The sequence below is a fragment of the Polypterus senegalus genome, chromosome 13, assembly GCF_016835505.1.
Source record: "Polypterus senegalus isolate Bchr_013 chromosome 13, ASM1683550v1, whole genome shotgun sequence".
NCBI lineage: Eukaryota > Metazoa > Chordata > Cladistia > Polypteriformes > Polypteridae > Polypterus > Polypterus senegalus.
The window spans coordinates 120,707,837-120,730,735 of record NC_053166.1 but is presented as its reverse complement, the minus strand read 5'-3'; the positions used below and the strand labels follow the sequence as shown (position 1 = coordinate 120,730,735).

At 38.4% G+C, this 22,899-nt stretch overlaps 1 protein-coding gene across 1 annotated transcript in view; it reads left to right on the top strand.

Moving 5' to 3' along the window:
* LOC120543011 (docking protein 3-like) overlaps positions 1–22,899 on the top strand; it is a 56,468-nt gene that overhangs the window by 23,751 nt on the left and 9,818 nt on the right. Inside the window, exons 2-3 of the mRNA XM_039775825.1 lie at positions 15,650–15,961; positions 18,950–19,031. Of these exons, the coding sequence (XP_039631759.1) occupies positions 15,650–15,961; positions 18,950–19,031 (394 nt within the window). The remainder of the gene's footprint in view (positions 1–15,649; positions 15,962–18,949; positions 19,032–22,899) is intronic.

The following is a 22,899-nucleotide window of genomic DNA, read 5'->3' as shown; positions in this document are numbered from 1 at the left end:
TGATAAACACCAGTTTGCTTCGAAGAAAGTGAATATAAAGCAGACGCAAAGCATGCAATCAAGTTGCAAGGACTGAACAGATGTTATACATTATAGGCATCGATCAATTCACCAATCTTCCTGACTCACTTTGCTATTGTGATATTTCCCACTACTTACCCTTTACCTAGGGGTAAGTGTACACATCAGGTTCATTACCGGGTTGGTGTACTATTGCACCTTTAGATTAACATACACATACAGAGATATGCGCATACACACAGAGACTCAACAGTTTCCTATGAATGACACACACACAGCTGGTTAATCTCTAGCATTTTAAACCACACAAGTGCCTTATGAATAACACAACTCGCCAATCTCTTAGACATACACGCAGACCCTAACCACAACAATGGCTCATGAATGACACACACACAGGTGGTTAACCTCTAGCACTTTAAACCACACAAGTACCTTAGGAATAACACAGCCTGTCACTCTTCTGGCACTTCAAGAGACTTACTTGTTGTTGGCATGAACAACATACAATTTTTTAAATATATCCCAGACATAAATATTACTTTAGTCTTTAGGAATATATTCAAACATACAAGGCTCAACATTCTTGGCTAAAGCCATTTATCAACCAAGAATGCATTATTATGCATACTGTTCCCTACTATTGGGTGGAGCTCTCACGTTCAATCTTAATAAACCTCGCAGCAAAGAGTGTATGGCAAACTTCAGGCTGCACCATCTGCTCAAAGAAATCTACCTTATTACTACAATCACTCTAGACATGAAGACAAAGCATAAAAAGTTAAAAGCAGCATGGTATTTATTGCATGAATAATAATACCAAATAGAACAAAGAATAACAGAAAATAAGATTGATAGTAAAGTCTGGATATATATAGTCTTTAGAAAAAGCTTACAAAAAAGTAAAGATGTCAAGGATAGATGTCCCAGGACGGCAATGATCTAGCACTCGAAGTTATTCATGAGATGCTTTGCCGACGATCAGACGGAAACGACCGCATATTGCTAGCGCCCTCTTCTGACATCGCTCTCGCCCTCCTCTATTCTCTTCCGACAATGCATATTTATTATAAAATTCTTCAGGGGGAATTTGCGAGATGTGATTGCTACATGCACCTGATTGGCTGTCTGTCAATATGATGAATGAATTTCCAAGCAATAAAGTTTCTAATGTTTTATCTCCTGTCTCAAGCTGTAATTTCCAGTCCCATGTCATCTCCTTCTGGTCACAGATTGTAAAGTAATCGGATACAGCTTGAACCATAGGATGTCTTCCTTTCCCAAGCCTTTCCCAAAATATAATGAAAATATAGACCAGAATTTACGGATTTTGTACCCCACTTATCCACAGCAGGGTTGTGGTACAACTGAATCCTATCCCAGCAAGCATGGAATGCAAGGCAGGAAAAATACCTGAATGATAATCTTCTACTGCATAATAATGCTAATAATAATGTTCTAATGCTACCATATTAATAACATCATCATTATAAATGCTGCCCTCAATATCTTCCATCCATTAATCAATTCATATGTCTTTTTCCACTATAGGCATAATAATAATAATATTAAAAGTAATCCATCCATCTTTTCTACCCTCTTATCTAGGACAGGTTTGCACTACAACTGGTTCCTATCCCAGCAAGTATTGGACGCAAGGCAGGAACAGCACTAGGGCCAGTTTAGCAATGCCTGTTCACCTAAGTTAAATCAGATTAATGTTTAGTACAGATGTTTTAACATAGGCAGAGTGATAGCCCCCCAGAGCCAGTTTCTACATGGGCTTTGCACATTTTTCTTGTGTATTTATGGATTGACTGGTGTTGGCAAATGTCAATGAGTTTACTCCCTCAAACACGTCCTAAGTTATTTTATTATCCTCAGCAGTTACATGAGTATCTCATCATGCATTAAAAAATTCAGTAATTGGTTTGTGGTGCTTCAATGTGTTCTGTAACACACTTTGCCTTTTTCATTTTTGGAGTTTTTTTTTTTTTTTATCTTGTCTGCACTTGACACTCCCAGAGGTTGTCACAACTCTACCCACAATGGCTGCTGAAAGCAGAGAAGCGAGCAAAAAAGTATCCTCAACTTGAGAAATTAGTATCAAGAATTTCTTATTTCCAGTTTACTTTTGTTGTCACAAGACATACCTCCGAAACACAGAAGTCATGTTTTCCTAAATTGAAACCTTTGCTACTTCAAAGTGGACAAAGTTGTAAGGCATTTATTTATATTGTGATCTAAGTACTCATTAGGTCCATTATAAAACACAAGAACAGGGTAGTTATTTTTTAAAATTTATAAAATATGCTTCACTTTTGAATACAATTTCATGTGGAAAACAAATATTTATTGTGATTGTGAAAATATACATTTGACCTGGAAACTACCAAAGTTATCCTTAAAGTTTTGGTGCTGGTTTAACCCAAAACATCCAAACATATTAGTATTATCATCATGCAAACAAGAGTCTCTGGTAAAATAGGAGTACAAGGAAGTTTCTTGTCTATCACTGAGTTTTTACCACTTTAGATGTTTCCAAGGACCTTGGCTAAGGGAAAATATGTCCAAAGCAATGGCTTGATGACTTAAAACAGGGCAGCACTCAGACATTAAACCATTATGACAGTTAGACAGCAGCAGTGGTAGCAGACCCCATATATTGTCATATTTAAATATTCTGTACAACATTTGCACAGTAAACGTTACAATTCCACATACCACCCAATCTTGTCTTTCTTCTCTATAACCAGAAATATTCCTGAATGTTATTAGCTAAAGAAATACTTCATTTTTAGACTTCAGCTCTGTTTTCTAGTTTTTCTCTGTATGAGTACAAGGACACAAAGCATTGTGGATGTTGTAGCCAGAAGTAAAAGGGATGTCTGAGGAAGATGGACAAGTTTAGAAAGGACAGATAGACTGGGATGGAACAAATTCTTTAGCAGTGCTAGTCAAGGGGATAGTCAATACATGGGCTGCAGTTCACTACTGAGATCAAAGGAATGTAAGAAACGAAAACCAAAATGGGAGACAAAATCAGAAAATCCATGTCTTAAATTCCTGAAGAGAAGAAAGTGAATGCCTCAGAATTGTTAATCTGCTTCAGGACTAGGGAATCCATTACCGGGAACAGCCAAGCTTGCATATGTAGCGTGCAAAAATCGATCAAGAAATAACAGAGTTATAGTTGAAAACTGAAGACTTCATTGGCATCTGTCAGACAATAGCTTTGAACAGCAACTTGAAATTGCAATGCGTCAGTCTGTTGCCTCCGCATTATCTGTGCCAAGAAACTTGCCATCACAGAATGATGACAAGAAACTGGATGCATCAGTAAAAGCTGAAATGGCGGTGTTTCAGAGCAACGGCAAGCGCGGGCGTTGTTTAGAACAAGTGTATCAGTATCTGATGACTGTGCCGCCTACTTTAGTGGAGGCAGAACGTGCTTTCTCAGTGGCTGGCGTACTCTGCATGAAGTACGCTCTCGCCTGGACGACCGCACGCTGGACACTTTGTGCTTTCTACGCTATTATTAACGCAGCTAACTAGTTCAGGGGTGCCCACAGTTTTTCGGCTTGCGAGCTACTTTTAAAATGACCAGATCGAAATGACTTACCTACATTAATATATATATATATATATATATATATATATATATATATATATATATATATATATATATATATATATATATATATATATATATATATATATATATATATATATATATACACACACTGCGTATACTTTATACATAAAATATATGTTGTCGTACCTTGCATAACTGAATAACCTTTATGGCACAATAACAATTCAATACATTTATGGTCACTACAGTATTTGGATTTAGTAATCTTCATGTGGGAAAAGGCTGACTTGCATAAATAAATAGAGCTGAATAATGCAGTCAAGGAGTTTTTAAATTCAGCCGAGTGAAACATGATGGCTGTCCGATTAACTGAGATTTTAGTTCCCTCTCTTTTCTCTTTCTCAGATCACTTTTCGGAAGATAGTCAGTTTCGTAGTTTTTATGAACAGTTCGCAAGTGCCTTTCCACATTTTCCTTCTTTAGAATAGCAATGATAGATTGACAGATCAGACAAACGCACTTTGTTTGTGACATTGTGAGAGAAACAAATCCTCTTCTAATTCCACATAAAGCCCATACCCTCCCCAAACAATTTTTTTTAAATCCCTTCTTTAGTCGATATAAATTGGAAGGCTAACTAGATCACAGCCGGAGTTTTGCAGTAGCTCACGCATTTGATCGTGCGTGCGGGATGACCAGTGTCTTAGAAGAAAGGAGATCTCAGACTGGCCGCCCTGTATGTTAATCAAGTGGCAAATGCCATAGGGAGGATATATGATAGACTAACGTTTAAAAAAAATTATTTTTTGAATACAATGCGATCTACCTGCACTACCTTTGCGATCTACTGGTCGATCGCGATCGACGCATTGGGCATCCCTGAACTAGATACATGTACTTGTATGACAGCATGAACTGCTTGTAGATAAGGTTAGTCTTTTATTGGTGTCAACATATTGCAGTAGTTTTATTAAAAATAAGTGTCGGTCATTCTAAAACCGTTCACATGTGAGATACCCGTGCACTGTGTCATCCCCGGGAGCCCGGGATTCCCGGGAATGACATGTGGTATTCCCGAATTCCCGGAAATGGATAAACCCGTCTGGGAATGCATTGCCTATTCAGGATACAAATCATTTGGATAATATCCTTGGTAAGGAAAAAATCTACGATATAAGAAGAACCTGACGTGGCAGAGTGAAGCACTGGCACACCGTAAATGTAAAAGATCTATTGTTGGCAAGGAATGGTTTCTTATTAATCAGGTTACAACAAAAGCCCCCAGCTGCTAAAGCCCTGAAGGAACGACTTTGCAGACCCCGTTTTAATCCATGCAGAACTGATGGCGCAATGCCAAGTAAGCACTGGTCATGTGGGTAGTAATGGCTCACAAAAACAATAAGCAAGATGGCCTTGTCCATGAAGAAACAACCTAGCCTGTTGTAACCAAAAAGAAAAAACAAATATTATCCAATGCAGGGATGTCAACATAATTCACTATAAATTATTGCAGCACACAATGAACTTTGGCCAAACAAAGGAAGGAGAGACCAGATTTAAAAGAAACTGGGTTTGAATTTTATTTCATTTTGACTTCTTAGTAACATCGATGAAAGATAGAAGCAACTTCCATGTCCTGACCCATGCTGATGAACTTGGTAATTCCCCTGCAAAGCCCACAAAGACTTTTTAATATCTCTGATGCTCACTAAAATTGCTTTCCTCCTACTGAATACTTTTCTACTGGACCAAGCTTTGCCCCTTTTGGATGCCTTTGCTGCTCTTCCTCCTATTTTGAAGATAGGTGAAGCACTCCTTGTTTTTTCAATTCCACTTTTGTACTTCAAACAACAGTGCTACTGAAAGATGTAATACGCTTTGGGTGGTGTAATGTATCCTTTGCTTCCTGTTGGTCTTCCATGGAGTGTCATGGTGCTTATAGCTCTAGAGTCAGGCTCCAATGCCAAGAGGACAGTAACTAATCAGAGGTTGTTTTTTTTTTTTACCTCATTTGTTTTTCCCTGCATCATTGATATTTAAAAATAGTTAGAGAGATGAAAGCTTGATTGTGTTTGTTTTCCATATAGTTTATTTTTCTGTGATTCGGCCTTCTTCTGCAGCCCAAAGATGGACAAAAAATAAGTGTGTATATGACTGCGGATTAAATCCTGGTTTGCATTCTTTGTTTATGCAAAATATTCTTACTCCTCATGACCTTAAAATTAGAGATTTCGATTTAGTAATGGCTGGCTGGCTGGCTGGCTGGCTGGATGATTAGGCAGACGTTTCAGATCCATAAAGACTAAGACAAATAGACTGAGAAACAGTTTCTATCCTTCAGCCATCACCCTGCTGAATGCTGCTAAGTGGTCAATCTGCATGTTTACAGTATAATACACTCTCATGTTTACAATGCAGCTCTAAGTTAACATTGGATAAGGGACAAGTGCAATATGATGTATGTATGAGTGGAAAACATTCTTCTGCTGTTATGGACTGTTTTGATACTTATTTTATTCCTTTTTCATTTTAGTTTTAACTTGAGTAATTGTGTTTCTTATTTATTTATTTATTTATTTTTTTTGCACTGGAAAATTGCACCTAAAATTTCGTTGTACAATGTCTCATTGCTACAATGACAATAAAGATTTTGATTTGCTTTGATTGATTGATGCTTAACCTGTTTCCCTGTTGCATTAGCTCATCAAAATTTTTTGGCCAACACAACATGGTGCACAGTACAAAATTTCCCATAATCCATAACTGCTAGGTTTGGTGTTTACTTTTTATGGCTGGGCTAAGTAGAGGAATTTCATGGGTTGGTAAAGGAGTAACAACATGTCTCTTTTTCTAAAGCAAACAGCTCATCATATTCTGATGACACTTTACTTGGAAGGCATTCATGATAAAAGTGTACACAAGATGCATAGTAGACAGCCAGACTGAGCAGTGAAAACTTTCCAGTCACTGGTGTAGCCTCAGAATCCTCAGAGTTTAAAAGTAATGAGATAACATTATATATGATATATTAAGTTTATCTTCTTATATAATACGCTACCATGTCTGTCTGTTTGTCTGTCCAGGATTTTAAATCACTTGTAGCTCGCAAACCATTTTAACTATTGACCTGGAATTTAGTACACATATACTACATGAACTCTACTATCCGCTTTCGGGGTGATGATTGACCTCCAAGGGTATTCCTTTTTATATTTTTATTTTATTGTAGAATCAACTCTTGGCAGCGGCCAGCAGGGTGGCCATGTGAAACATGCATATGGGTGCCGTTCTCATCCCTACCATCTTCGCTATTACTTCCCATACCTTTTCATATCTTAAGTCTTCAATCTGCCTCTAGAATGATTTAAGTGCCAGCTTAAGTGAAAAATTAAGGAAAACGTACTAAGTAATTGCAACACAAGCACTGACTTAATCAGTTTTAATGCAAAAAGATGCCAACGAAAGGAGAGAAGCCCCTAGGATGGAGAAAAGATGAGCTGCTCAGGAAGCAGCAAGCGCATCAACCTCTGAGCAAACGAATGCTCAACGTACAGAGAAAGAGAATGAAAACTATGAATGCTCAAGTCAAGTGTATTCACTGCATGTTATAGTGCAGTGCGCCATTACTGATAATTAATAAAGAGTAAAGCAGTGCACCATGACTTTAGTAAAAGTGCTGCAGAGCCATTTATCCCAGTGTGAGCTTAGTGATTATGTCTTACGTTACTGTTCAAACCTGAACATTTTGTTCAAATGCTGCCTTTAAAGCCTTAGTAAGTGGATATTTCTGGAGATAATATGTGTATCTGTTCATGAATGTCTTCTCTTTTTGAAATGAATAAACCCTATGGTATTTACTGGTCCTCTTGGAGATGAACTGGATAAAGTGGATTTAATAACTGCTGATCTATGTGCACATAGAAATAAATGTTTGCAGTATGCAGTTTTGGCTGATTTGTGTGAGGTTATACAGCCAGATGTATTCAAGAAAAAAATTACAAATTTCTAGCTAGTTAAGAAATACAATACACATTTGATTAAAATCGATTGTTCAGATATTTCACCAGGATTTCAGGAGTTGGAAGCTTGTCCCAAAAGTTTCATTCACAAGGCTGGAGCCAACATTAAGTGGGATGCAAGTCTGCGGCTGGACTAATCTAGAGTTAATATTTATTCTAATATGCACGTCTTACCGGTGTACTTGTGAAGACAAAAAACGTGATAGACATGGGAAGAACTTGTAAACTCCTTGCAGACAGTGCCCAGAGTACAATTTGAAACCAGGGACTCTGAACCTCTGGGATTTTAGCACCAGAAAACATGTTGTGCATATCAAAAATGATAAAAGTTATGTGTTTTTCTAAGATTGTTTTAAGTTTAGCTGGATATACTGTATATATCTTGCACTTATCTTTCTTTGATGATTCAGAATATAAATGGAGCTTTCAACACAGCATAATCAGCCGTGTGCAGCATTAGATTCAGCATCCAGCACCCCTAGAGCTTGTAGGGTACTCGTAGTAAAACTGGGCCTTTACAGCTTCAGGACGGGCACCTTAAGATATGGAATGGAGGCAGTAGGAAGGGAGCAGTCCATAATTCACTTGAAATTCTTATCAGTTATTGCATAAAACAATAGTCAGTGTATGAAACTTGGCCTTGCATCTGATGCAAGTTCTGCTTGCTTGCCCTCACACCCTACCCCAAGACTGTAGCAATGTGACCAGCGGAAGTAGGTAGGTGGACACAGATAAGCACAATTTAACTGCAAAACTTTACTCTATGGCTATAAGTAGGAATAAGTAGCCTTGCTGAAGGTAGCAGAGTTAAAGGTGCTAAGATTTGAACTGGGGATGGATAGGATTAGAAATGAGTACATTAGAGGGTCAGCTCAAGTTGGACGGTTGGGAGACAAAGTCAGAGAGGCGAGATTGCATTGGTTTGGACATGTGCAGAGGAGAGATACTGGGTATATTGGGAGAAGGATGTTAAGGATAGAAATGTCAGAGAAGAGGAAAAGCGAAGGTTTATGGATGTGGTGAGAGAGGACTTGCAGGTGATGCATGTAACAGAACAAAATGCAGAGGACAGAAAGATATGCAAGAAGATGATCCGCTGTGGCGACCCCTAATGGGAGCAGCCGAAAGAAGAAGATAAAGAGGACACAGACATGGGGGCAGCCTAAAAGAGCAAAAAGCACTCATCTAGGTACCCCAGGCTTTCTTTTCTAGGCCTCTGTCCCCATAATAACTTGCTCCTAAGCTTTTCTGTGTCTTTCGTTGCTCATCCGCTTTAATTATTCAGCAGCAGTACAATGCAGCTCTCAGTAGGAAACCTGCACTTTTGCTCTCTACAGTCTAAACAGCTTCACAAGTACTTTGTCTCCCTGCCAATTCAAATCATTGGGTACCCCAAATTATTGTATTGTATTGAGTGAAGTCACCTCACTAGAATGGAGGGGTAAGATGCTATTCCGGCTCCTGTGGGTGCAGCACCTTTGAAGTAAAGGTCTTTGTCCTACAACGAGTGCACCCTACTGTTGGCTCTAAAACATACTTTTTCTTTTTCTCAGCTCCTTACAGTATGTGCTTAGGCAACTCCATACAGTAATGATATCTTTTTTTGATCCAGGATATGTTGGCTTTGAACATACAAGTTATGCATTCTGAGATTAACATTTACATGCTCAAAAAATGGGGAAAGTGTGCAGTACAACTTGAAAATTGTCTTTGGTTTTGAAAAGTGATTCGTGTGCTTCTCAGATGGGAAGTTTAGCTTAGTGGTAACTCGGAGTGAAGAAAGATGTCCTTCCTTCTTTCTGTACTCAGTCTGCTTATCTCTAATATTTGTGCTTTGCTTCTTCTTCTGCAATTTGGCTTCTAGTAAGAATCACTCTGAACTGCAGAATCTTTACTAAAAACCCTTTTGATTTATTTTTAGTTTACATAACAAACTAGAGCAACTTCCTGATGTATTTAATACTGCATTTACTTAAATATGCAAAAGATATTACAAGATATATTATTGGCCAATGTTAGACAGTAACATGACTGTTGTTCTGTTTCAGAGGTTTGTCCTGTATTGCAAAATAATGTTAAGGTGACCCTTGTTATGCTCATTGCACAGGACGTCCATGTTTAAATGATGATAAATAATGTGCGCTGTGTTGCCAGCTCGTATACTCATGGCACTTTATGCTTCTATGTTAGCTTTTGACACTCAGTTGTCTTTGTAAAGTGCCATTTGGGAAAGGAGGAATCAAGAGGCTTTGAAATAAAATCCATATTTGACGTGATGGCATCAGATATAATGTGTGCAAGTTAAAAACTTCACCGTGCTCTGTAAAAAGGACGATGCATTTGAACTTGAACTTTAAAACAAGTCACGGATTTACAAGTGCCTTGCTAAAATTAAAGCATACAAGTCCAAAAACTATGAAATTATATAAAATGAATGTATTATTTACTACTAGCTTTGCTACCCATCTGAAATCTAAGTAATCAACTTTGTCATGTTTTTTATTTGATCCATGGGTTGTCCATTTGGTCTGGTATAATAATACACACCTGATGCTTTCCCTCATGGCGGCCTTTTCCTCTTCAGACAGAGCCGCCCATTTTTGTTGCTTCTTCTCAGTCTCACTAATTGAACTGGCCACCCTTATAGTCAAAGTGTTATACTGGGAAATCGTGTCAGTAGTAACAAACACATTGGCCTTGTTTAGCGACTCTAGCTTAGTCATGTCAAGGGAGTTCTCGATGTGTGTATTCATTTATTGCTATTTTCACTCATCAATTGCCCACCACATGAAGTTTTCAGTCATTAGCATTACAGTTATTAACCTCGTTCATGTGGTCCGAGTAGATACAAGAAAGTCGCTACCATGCTGCTGTTGCTGGCGAGTAATTTTGGACAACAGAATAGGCTGATAAGACCCATGTTTCTTATTATTTTGTATATTTCTTATCATTTTTGATTTTTATTGCCCTTTTTCTGCATGTTTTGTCTGTTTTTAAGTTTTTTCTTCCTGACCTATAGCAAACGGACAGACACACAGATACACAGACGCTTGTCTTTTTATTCTGTTACATTTTTACTGAACCCATCACACTCTTTAGATCTTGCATTCGTTTCTAACCACAGTTTTTATAATCAATCCATTTAGTCCCAAACCAAACTATGAGCTTGCACAATGACTTACTGCACTCTGTCCAGCATTTTATAAAGTAAAGATGGGGATTTCTCACCCAGTTCTGTAACACTGAACTGGAGAAGTTGGTTAAAATGGGCAAATTGACTTAATTTCCCAGTGATACAAGCAGCTCCCAAATTGCTATCCTTACTTCCTTCTGCCTCAGCGAAGCACAATAAGGCAAATAAACAAATAAGCACTCTGCTGATTCTCTCACGAGTCACACCGTCATTATCTTCTCAGCCCAGTCAGTCTTCCCTTTATCACTAGTTTCATTCTTTCATATACCTAGAAGGCAACACAGCAAAATTCTCAATGCTAAATAAGCTCCTGAAATGTTAAAGTAACTGTTCAAAGTGTATGCATGAAAACATTGTTTTCCTATATACACTTTAATAAGAGTTTATTTAATGCTGGCAATTTTGCTGGGCACAGTTTTAAATAAACTATGATGGACACATTTAAATAAAATTTGCTTGGTGCTCAAAATGGCCTCCACTTTTTTGTCTTGTGTTGATGTGTTTCTGACACTTCTTCCAACTTGAGCAGCAGAAGAAAAAACAGTGGCTACATGATGAATGGCTCATTATGAGCTCATTGGGTCAGGTAGATATTTGTGTTTGCAACTCAGACTTGCGTATCTAGTGAGGAATGTGCATTAGATAGATAGATAGATAGATAGATAGATAGATAGATAGATAGATAGATAGATAGATAGATAGATAGATAGATAGATAGATAGATACTTTATTAATCCCAAGGGGAAATTCACAAATCCCAAGGGGAAATTTACATTAAATGCAATCTATAAGCCCATTTTAAAAACATGCGAGTCTTGTGTATGGGCCCAGAGCCTATCATTGCTGCATAGGATATGAGCCAGGAATCAGTCCTGCATGATTCTTCAGTCTGTTACGGACAGTTTCACTCATTCAACAACACTCATACATGCAGAACCGTATCTGCAGAAGATGAGAGCCATTACTGTTTAATAAACTGGTGTAATAAGAACTCTAAATGACAAAAAGACAGGAGCAGGTAGAAATAGTAATTTTCTAACCTGCTTTGTTATGAACAAAGTTGAAGGAGGATGCTGGAGCCTAACCCGGCCAGTATAGGGCACCAGTCTGTCGCAGGGTGAACACATGCACACCCCAGCCACACACTATGGCCAAATTAGTATCGCCAATCCACCTAACCTGCGTGTGTTTGGACTGTGGGAGGAAACTAGAGCACCCAGAGGAAACCCACACAGACATGGAGAGAACATGCAAAGTCCACGTAAGATGTAAGCCCCCTGGTCTCCTTATTGCGAGCCAGCAGAGCAACCATTGCACCACCATGCTGCTGAGGTAGTAATAGGGACTTGAGTATAAATACTTAAGAACTACAGTATCCTAGATAATAATTTTAATTACAATTTGGTAACGCTTTAGTTAAGATGCAAAAATGCATCTATTGTCCGATTACTCTAATGGTCTTCATAACGCTTATAAAACATCAGCAGACAGGTTATTGATCTCAGTGCCGTCCGGCATATTGTCCTGATGGTAAAATGGCTTGTTAATGTGAAGGATTCTCAGGTCTTATACTAAATATGTAATATCAAGAGAACCATGTCTCAATTAAACCACCTCAGAAGTGTGAAGTTATCATCATCATGTCAAAAGTGAAGTTGTGTTAGTAGGTCACATTGCAGAGATAAATAAACACTGTTTGGATGTTTTGTAAGTGTTATGAAGACCCAAAGCAGTGTATGTTAAAGTGTTGTCACATAATATTTAATGAGTAATAGATGCATTTTTGCAGTACCTAAACTAAAGTGTTACCTTGAGTTTAAATACAAAACATATACTCTAAATGCAATCACTGTTTATTTCTCCTCTGTTAACTCAGACTATTTAAAGTGGACAAGGACTACATGTTGTCCTTTAATCACTGTGTGATCCAGTCATCACTTTCATCTTCATCGCCTGGTTTAGTGGTCTGACTAACCAAAATTTAAAAAAGCTCCTGCAGAATGCCAGATATTCAGCTTAAGTTATTGGGACCGATGTAGATGATTTGCTAAAAGTGTGTCAGAGGGCAATCATCTCAACTGATGACACACACCCATTACACACAGATCCTACAGAAGTAAATCAGGGAGGATAGTCGCTTTAGAGACCCACACAAATTGCTCCAGAAGTCTAAGGAATATTGGAGATTGTAAAAAAAAAGTCTAGAATTGTGGGTTTTTCATATGTATTTGTTATGGGTGGCACACATGGGCAGGCATCCCGGCAGGGAAGGGGCCAGGTTCCTTACCCAAATGGGAGGCCAGTCCTTTGGAGGTATGAGAAGGAAGGTGAGGTTTGTCCTGCCTCAGCCAGGAGACAGAGGAAAGATGCCATTGTAGCCGTGGGTATAATGACATCCTGGCAGGGATGGGCCAAGGAACAATACCCAGCCAGGAGGGCAGAATGATGGAAAGGTAGATGGACACAACCTATCAGGGCCTCAGGCTAAGTGGCAACCTCTCTGGGCAACGTTACTTGTACAGACACCCTCAGTGTATGCTGGCAACTGTGGTGCCACCGGGGGCGGTTTCAGGTATTCATCATCCCGTTTGACACAGAAGTATTTCCACTGGGCTGTGCCCTAGCACTAGAAGTACTCCAGAGTCCAAGATAAAAGAAGCTGCTCAACCTCATCCAGGCAAGTTGGAGTTGGGTGGAAGAAGAACAAAGCTCATCTGGAGGAGTGCAAGGAGAGAGAAAAGAGAAGGAGAAGAACACAGTTGTTTCTTGTTAATTTCAACACCTTTTGTAAGGTATTTGTGACAATAAACCCTTTTTATTGTATCGGGACTGGTGGTTGTGTCTGGGATTCGGGGTCCTTTAACTCCCCTACTAGTCACAGTATCATATAACCATTTTACGTAACACATACTATCAGGCTGCTAGAAGTAGTTAGCAAATAATTTGTTTTTAAATGATGTAAATATTTGAGAACTCATGTGTAAGTTTTGACCTGTTTTATCTATTAATTTTATTTTATTTCTGTCTGCTATTGGATGCAATTAAGAAGGCAAATTTCCTGTGTTATTGTGTAAACAGGAGTAAATAAAAACCTTGAACCTTGAAATTATGCTCATCAGTTAACTTAACAGGCATGTTTTTGGGAGAAAAAAGTAGAAAAACCACAGAAACATGAGGAAAACTTTATATGGAAACTTCATTTAAACAGTGATCTATTTAATTCAGGTTTTATAGGCCCAAGAGAGAAGTATGGTGTACCTACAAGGTTATTAAAGAGGGTACAAAATGTCACATAAACTCAACTATAAAATATATTCTCATAGATAATAAATAACACTGTAATGGGAGGGACAGTTTCTGTAGCTGAAACCCACTGTTAAAAATTTACAAATGTCAGTTCTGAAGATCTTACAGGAAGCACGCCCATCTCTGCATGTGCTTTTGCATATCACTTGAAGCTCTCAGAGGTGTCAAATGGCATTTAAAATGAGTTTCATGTAAGGCTGACACAGAATGAAGCCCAGTGTGTTACAAACTTTTGGGATGAAAAAAGGCACAAACAAGAGAAAAATTATGGCTGAAATGGAGAAAAGGGTGATCCATCCAATATGAACCAGAGTCAGAGTGCAGAGATGAGCTAGTGTCTTTCTTATAGGAGAAAACAAAAAAGTAGTCAAAAGTCAAACCTAAGCCTATTACTCCAGTTTCTGTTCAGGTCATTACCAAAACCAAAGTGCTAATCAAAAATCCATGGACAAAACATGAGGAGGAACTATAAATCAGTAAGAGTTTCTAAATAGTTATCTTTACCTCTATGTTATCCCTAAGGTTTGTCAAAAATCTAAAGCACCCCCATAACTCAATTAGAAAATATTTTTTTATATTATGCAAAACTAGAAAAATAAAAATGTCTTTTGTGCAAAGCTTCTTTAGAATGTGGCAAAAACTCATTCTGCAATAAATCTGCTGGGTTCCTGTTAATGTCTCTATTTATCTTAATGATGAGCTTATGGTTAATAACTAGCTCTTGGGCTGGCATATGATTTTTACTGTTCCTGAAAATTAATAAATCTTAACTGTTTTTATAATTTAATGGATTGATTCTAATAAGCATGGGAATGATTTTCCTTTGCTTGTACATACTTGATTTGATTGCTGTACTTTATAATAACCCTCCAGTTCCAATGTATAGGTCTGGAAATGAATGAAATGTTATTTAAACAAATGTGTCTATATTAAGCAAATATTAAAGGCGGTTCTCTAAAAAAGAGAAAGATTTCTAAATGTTTTGAAGCATGTCAAGGTGTTTGGTCAACTTTTATTGGATGGTTGCAGTGACATCACAAGCCTAGCAACCACACAACAGCATTGTGAATTGGCACACAAAATGGCAGCACCTATAAAAAAGAAAACACAAAATAGTTAATAAATAGTGTTGTAAAAATAAGTATAAAGAAAATGAATAATAATTAGTAGCCTAAAAATAGATAAATATAGTCATATTTAATTCTTAACAAGATGAAGATGCTGGGATTGGAATATTAAATATAATAAATAATAATAATAATTGCTCTCCAGCAATATTTATTTGTAAAAACCCATTGGCATTTTTATATTTGTGTACCTCTTGTCATGCAGAGAAATGCAGTTCAGCTCAAGTGCTTACTGGAGAATGCAGCACTCACGTCATTCCAAATCATGTCCCAGACCCTGCTCCTTCTGCCCACATCATGTTCAGCAATGTCCTGAAATCCCTGAAGCTGCATAGTATAGTATGGCCTTATCCTCTTGTTTCTGTTTGTTTTTTTTTTTCTGTTATAGAAATTCTGGAAAAAAGCGTGGCTCATCCTGTACCCTGGAAGTTCCTATGGCATTGGGCGAATGGAGTTTTTTGAAGTTCGGGACAAGGTAGAAAAGTTGGAAAGCCAGGTTTCACCATCCACAAAGCAGACCAGGAAAGGAGAGAAGAAACTGATTCGCCTGGTGGACTGTGTTAGCATCAGTGGTGCACCATGTGAGGTCTGTCCCAAAGACACCACTGCATTCTACGTCAACACTACCCAACGCACCTATGTATTTGCCAGTTCATTGGCACAGGAATGGATAGACACTCTGTGCCAGCTGGCATTCCAGGTAATAGCAGGTAACATGCCATTGGTAAAGCTGGTGCACTGTAAACTGAATGAGTTCTGAAAGTTATCATCATCATGTCAATTACAAAATAGTTCAAACAAGTGAAGGAGAGTTGGTGAACTGATGTGAGGGGTATTTAAAATAAAGGGTGGAGATATTGACATTTATATAATGGAGGAAAGTCTATAAAAGAGATCTATCATCACAAGTGTTGTGAGGCTCAAGTACCTGTGTGTAAAGCTGTGCCAAAATTAGACCAGTCTGCACTATCATCTTTGAAGAGATCACATTTGTCCATGAGCAAATTTAGCTTCCATATCTAAATAAGTGTTAGATTGTCATCTTAGTAAGGTAACCACAACACTTTTTAAAGTTGTAAACCTGGTGTTATGACTGCAGATATTTCAGCAGTGAAACTCCCCCAGCAGTCACACTTTCTGACCAAAAAGCTGCAAATGAAAAGGAAAGTCAAAAATAAAACCCCAGAGGAATCCCTAACAGTACCACTGGTCTGACTCTCTCTGCTACATCTAGTTGTATTTCCCCATATTCAGGTCTTGAATAATGTTCAACTGATCTGTCTCAGAAGTAAGGAAGGTAACTGAGCAAACACTATAAACTATTAGGGGAGGAGGACCTCCTACAGTTCTGCTGTTTGAGAGACAACAATGCAAGGGAAAAACCAGATGATAATATGGCTGTTTAGGCACTCCACCACTGTTGGAACCACATTCACTTTCTCCTCCTGTTTAGATGCATCAGGTATCTCCAATTGGTCTACTGTATGTCCATGCTGATTTTATGGACAGACAAACAAATCAGGTAGCTTCTCTAGGAGCTTTTTTTAAAGTTGCCATGGGTGCAGAAATATTTGAGGTCATCAAGGTGACATCACCATAGGATGACTGCTGACCTTATAAAACATAACTACTTCCTTATGAAACAAATGATATTGACTATCATAACAATGCTGTATGTCAAGGTCAGGGATATATTAGATGGTAAGCTGACATTAGGTACTCTTAATCAAAACATTCTGAATACAGAAGATGTGAACAGGAGTAAAGACTTGAGCAATTTTGATGAGGGCCAAATTATTACGACCAGATAACTGGGTCAAAGCATTGCCAAAGCAGCAGAACACAGGGCTACTCATGATCAGCCATAGTGAGCATCTAGTGACAGTGGTCCGAGGAGGGAAAAACAACAAATCATTCACAGGGTATTGGGAGGCCAAGATGTGAGAAGTCAAAAAGGCTATCATGTTTGGTACGCATCAACAAAAGTACTACTATGTATATTATAATGATGGTTGCACAAATAATTTGCCACAACATACAGTGTAGCGAACCATACTACATATGTCACTAGGTAGCCACAAGCCAGTCTAACCCATGCTAATCCCTGTCCACTGTTGAAAGCACCTACAATGGGTATCCGAGTGTCAGATCTGAACCTTGGATCAATGGAAGAAGGTCATTTGTTCTTACAAATCTCATTTTCTGTTGCAACATGTGGATGTTTTCTTACACGTGTTTCATTCATATGGCTAAGGGATGCCATCAGGATGCACTCTGGAAGGAAGACAAGCTGGTGGAGAGAATGTGATGCTTTGGGAAATGTTCTGTTGGGAAACCTTTGGTCTGGAGATTCATGTGGACATGAATTTGATGTGTACTACCTACCTTAACATTTTTGCAGACTAGGTGCACCCCATCATGGAAACAGTATTCCCATACGGAAGTGGCACCTTTCAACAGGATAATATCACTTGCCATGTTGCACATATTCTTTAGGGATGGTATAACAAACATGATGAAGAGTTCTTTGCCTTGGCCACCAGATTCCCCATGTCTCAATCCAATCAAGCATCAGTGGGATGTGTTGGAACTACAAATCTGATCCACAGTGGCTCTTCCTCACATCTTACATGAACTAACATCCTGGTGTGAGATACTACAGAACACATCCAGAAGTCATGTAGAGATTTTAGTGACAGCTGGGTGGTGGTGATGCAACAGATTTGAGTTGTACACCATTTTAACCATTCTGTAAATATAACTCACATAGAGTGTGCAATAGTTAATGGTCCATAATCCTCTGTACTTGTGCCTTTGACCACTGGTGCCTTGCAGTTGTATATACTATCCCTCTCTTCCTCCCTCCCTTTTTCACTTCATCTATTATCAATCCAGCATAATCCAGTTCATCCTTTCTATTTGGGTAGCACAAGGTGTGCAATCATTTTCATAGCCTCACTCACTCAAACAGAAATGACTTAGATCTAGCGATTAAATTAACATGTCGTATATTCTAGTCCATAAATAGCTGACCATGGTGCTGTCATATTTAATGAATTATATATTTTTAAATATAATAAAAACAATCTTAACTGTGAAGCTGCTGTACTAATTGGAAAAATTATGATTCTGTATATCAAAGTCCTGATTGTTTTTCTGTTCCCATATGGCTTGTTTGAGGTGCATAATGATAAGCATCACTGCCTCTGTGCTCTGGGAAACTGTGGCTTAATCCTGACAAAGTCAGATTCTATTTGAAGATTACACATTCTCTTTGTTTTACTCTGGTTACTCCACTTTTTTATTTTACCTTCCAGTTTCTCTCACATCTCACATGGCCTTACTATTTAGGTTAAATGGAAGCTCAGAATTAGCCCTGTGATGCTCTTGCACCCGATTGGGGTAGATTCCTACCTGTAGCTCAGCGCTAATGGGATCACGCAGAATTAAATAATAAATGGGTAGAATTGCATATGGCATAACATAAAATGAGAAAACTGCAACAGCCAAATTGTTTTGATGTCGACGACGCTGCTAAAAAGTACAGAAAGTCAATAGATTGTGTCCTGAAAATGTTCAGAATATATTTTGAAGCAAATGGAGACCCATGGTGTGCTTTAGAATTATTAAACCAGCTAAAGAGCTATTTCTTCTACAAAATCAATTCTTCTCTCTCTATGTTTGACAGGGAAATGAGCAAAAAATGTTGGATAAATCCAATGAGGAAATGAAGATGGAAGAAAATGCCCTTTATTTGCCATGGAAGCAGAGTAAGCTCAATTTCTGGTTGTTTGAGAGAGAACTTTAAGTTATGGTCTTTAACAATACTTATGGTTTAACAATACTTATGGTTATGGCATGATAGCAGAGTGTATGGGTCCTGTGCAAAAGGAGGAAAGCCTCCTGTTTGGCACATATAGAGTGGTCCAGATCGAATTATGCAATTTTCATTACGCTATAACTTATACGTTTATTACATAGAGAATTCATAAAAAAATCTTTTTGTTGCCAATAGATGGCAGCACCTGCCCTGTATTTCAAAATGGCAGGAAGACGGTTGTCACTCGAACAGCGGGTGCGATGTGTTCGCCTTTTCATAATTGCATAATTAGTTCTGGACCACCCTTGTACCTTGTCAAATGACACATATGTTGATTGCAGAAAATAGAAATCTAGAGTTAATCTAAGGGTCCTGGCACAAAACATAGTCAAATTGATAGTGCATGAATGAAGTGAAAAAGATGACTTAGGTGGAAAAGCAAAACGGAAATTCTAGGGTTTACTTTTCTGTGGAAGTGCAGCAAAAGACACTACCACAAGATTAAGTGTGGGTGAGATCGAGCCTGGTGAAGAAGATCCAAAGGAACTTCCCAAAGTGGAGGGCTGCCAGCAGGGGGTTTGTTCCAAAGTAACTTGTCTCAGGCCAGAGAATATTACCTTATAAAAACTGTTCCGATAAGACTGATGTTAGAAAACAGTATTCCAGGGGTCTGTATGGAACTAATCTGGGGGGTGCAGGAGATGGAGGAATAGTTAGCCTCTTTACGCCTTTTGCAGGTAAGTGGCCCTAAAATGAACTGTTGGCAATTTAATGAGCCTCCACAGCGATACCCTACTGTTTGAAGGTGTCATACACTCCCTGCTGCTTTGTCCCTTTGTCTGATCACACATGCTGCCAAGCTCCACCTCCGCCAGGGTCAGAGACAGTCCAGCAAGGAGACGCGTCCAAGGTGTTCTCTAAGTGCTTTTTCTTTGCCCCCAACCTGCTCTTTATGGGCCACTTTACAGCTTTTTCTCCAAGTATTTCCACCACCTTGGACAGTCTGAGGTCACGACAGTATTTAGTTTAGTGAGTGATGCACAATGGTGTGGATTTGGGCCATCTGTCCAGGTTTGAACATATTGTAATAAAAATATAATTTGCTGCATGTTTCAGATTAACTGGTCCATTAAACACTTGAATACATAAAATCTTTTTGATGAGAGGTATCATAACAGAATGTAAAATAATCAAAGCTGCTGAATGTGATTCAGGGTGGCGAGGAGCCAGAGGCTTTTCCAGCTGCATCAGGCTCTAAGCCAGGAAACAATCCTAGAACATTAGATCAACATTGAAGAAAATAGGCCATTCACCCCAAAATGTCTGAGATCTGAAGGTCCATAATATCCTATTCTCTACCACACTACGTGGTTATGTATTCCATGTGTCAATGATTCTTTGTGTGCAGAAAATTGACTAACATTTGTCCAAAATCTGCCCTTAACAAGTTTCCAACAGTGTCCCCGTGTTCTTGTTGAAAAATGCCTTTTAAAGTAACAGCTGGGATCCATTGTACTAAAACATTTCAGAATTTTAAACACTACCTCTTAACTTGTTTTCTTAAACTAAATATGTTTGGTTCCTTTAATCTATCCTCGTAGCTTCTAACTCTTAGCCCTGGAATCAGCCTAGTTGCTTTTCTCTGGACCTTCCTTAGCACTGCTATGTCATTTTTGTGTTATGGACACCAAAACTAAACACAGTACTCCAGGTGAGGTGTGTTAGTGTGTTATATAACTTAAACTTACCCTCGCCTGACTTAAAACTCCCACACAGTGTGATATATAACCTGTCACCCTGATGGCCTTCTTGGTCACTTCTGCACATTGGTTTGATATACTGTAGATAGTGTCAAGTATACAGTACTATGGCTCTTAGGTTTTTCCTTGTGTATTCAAATCTAACATTTTTACTTCCTACATGTAATACAGTACATTTATTTATATTAGCCTGTATGTTGTCCAAGTCCCTCTGTAATCATTTAGCTGAGTCTATGTATCTGTCCTTCCACCTAATTTTGTCTACAAACTTAACCAGCTTATTGATTATATTCCTTCCAGATCATTTATGTTCTGTACATTAAAAAAAGCAGTAGCCCCAGCACAGATCCCCAGAGTGATCCCTGATTACCATTAAAATCACCTAATTCTGAAAAGTTTTTCCTCATCATAAAACTTTGCTTCCTGTGTTTGAGCCAAATTTGTGCCCACCTACAGAACATGCCCAGAATTCCCGCTTCTTGCCTTGATTGGAAGCCAGCTTATGAATGGTGCTGCATAAAATAAAGATTTAGAAAGATGGACTCCTATGGTTGCATCAAACCAGACCTGATATACATTTTGTTTCTGTCTTTTCATACTACAGATAGGTAATTATATGTCAAAGATGCTAACTAAAAGCTTTATATTTGCAAATTTCATTCTGAAAGATACAGTATTCCTGTATTAAATAATCTGCAAGAAATAAAGATTATGTTATAAAATAGGGCTGTCAAAGTTAAAGCATTAACACGTGATTGATTTCAAATGTATAATTTGTTATTTTTCAAACTGGGGTCTGTGGCCACAGAAATGTGGACATCATTTAAAAAAAATCAATTCCAATGTGAAAGATTGTCTTTAAGTTGCCTAGTTTTTAAATAATAATACAAGTAACTAAAAGTGTTTGCCTGTTGTTACATAAAAGTAACTGTATATTAATGTAGTTATATGCAAGAGCAGGGGTCCTCAACCTGTGCAGTACACAAACAGCTGTCAGGTGGCACACACAGAAACAAGACAAAACAAAAATAAGAGCAAAAAGTGGGACTTAAATGGACCGTTGATTACACAATGGCCTAACTTGGATGTCAATGCCCAACTGTGCTTCAATTCCACCACTTAGTTTCCCACCCTGTTCACCTCTTCCATGTCCATTGCCCACACCACATAGAAGCTCACATTGGCTCCAAGGATACAGCTCCCCCTCACTTCCACACCTCTTCTAGCCGGTCCATGCCAGGATGGAGACAGCTTTGGAACCACACAGCTAGAGTGATGGATTTCTGTGAAATGCAGCGTTTCACGTTAGTGTTGTCTTTGTCTCCTCCTTCACCTGTATGAGCGGCTGCACAGCATGTCTCTTTTTCAGGTCTCTCTGCCAACGTTATGAGAGTTTTTGTTTTGGTGAACTTGTTTTTTGTGCCATTGTTTTTAGAACATTTTTAGAAATTGGCAAACTAAGGCAGAAGAATATGCAATGAAGGGCAAAGATTCATTTTAACAATTATTAATAACTAGCAAAATATCTGCGCTTCGCAGCGGCGAAGTACTGTCTTAAAATGTTTATTAAGAAGAAAATTAAACCTTTTTAAACTGAGGGAAAATATACCAATACTTATTTGTTAAGGATCTCTTTGTATACCACATTGTCAGTTCGGCCCTCCGGTTCTAATATGACCAAGCTGTGCACTGAGCAACGTACAGTTAGCCATGTGAAAAGTAATCTTGTCTCAAATCTCACAGCTTGGATTGCTGCTGTCATAATCGGTTTGAGTTTAATGGTTTGTTTCAATTACCACAGTATTTGCAGGACTTGTGTTGAAGTGACATTCAGCATCTGTCAAGCGTTGTAAGCATACAACCGGTTTCATCGATAACTTCACATCCAGCTTTTGAGAGTTTAAACATTCATAAACATCAAAGTGTCCACTACTGAAATCATCACCTGTGAATCTAAGATATTTAAGAGGCATTGGCGGTTTTCGAAAGGTGTAAAATATTTGGCCATTTCAGTACACTTGAAAGCGACAACCGAACAATTCAGCAGCAGCCATCAAC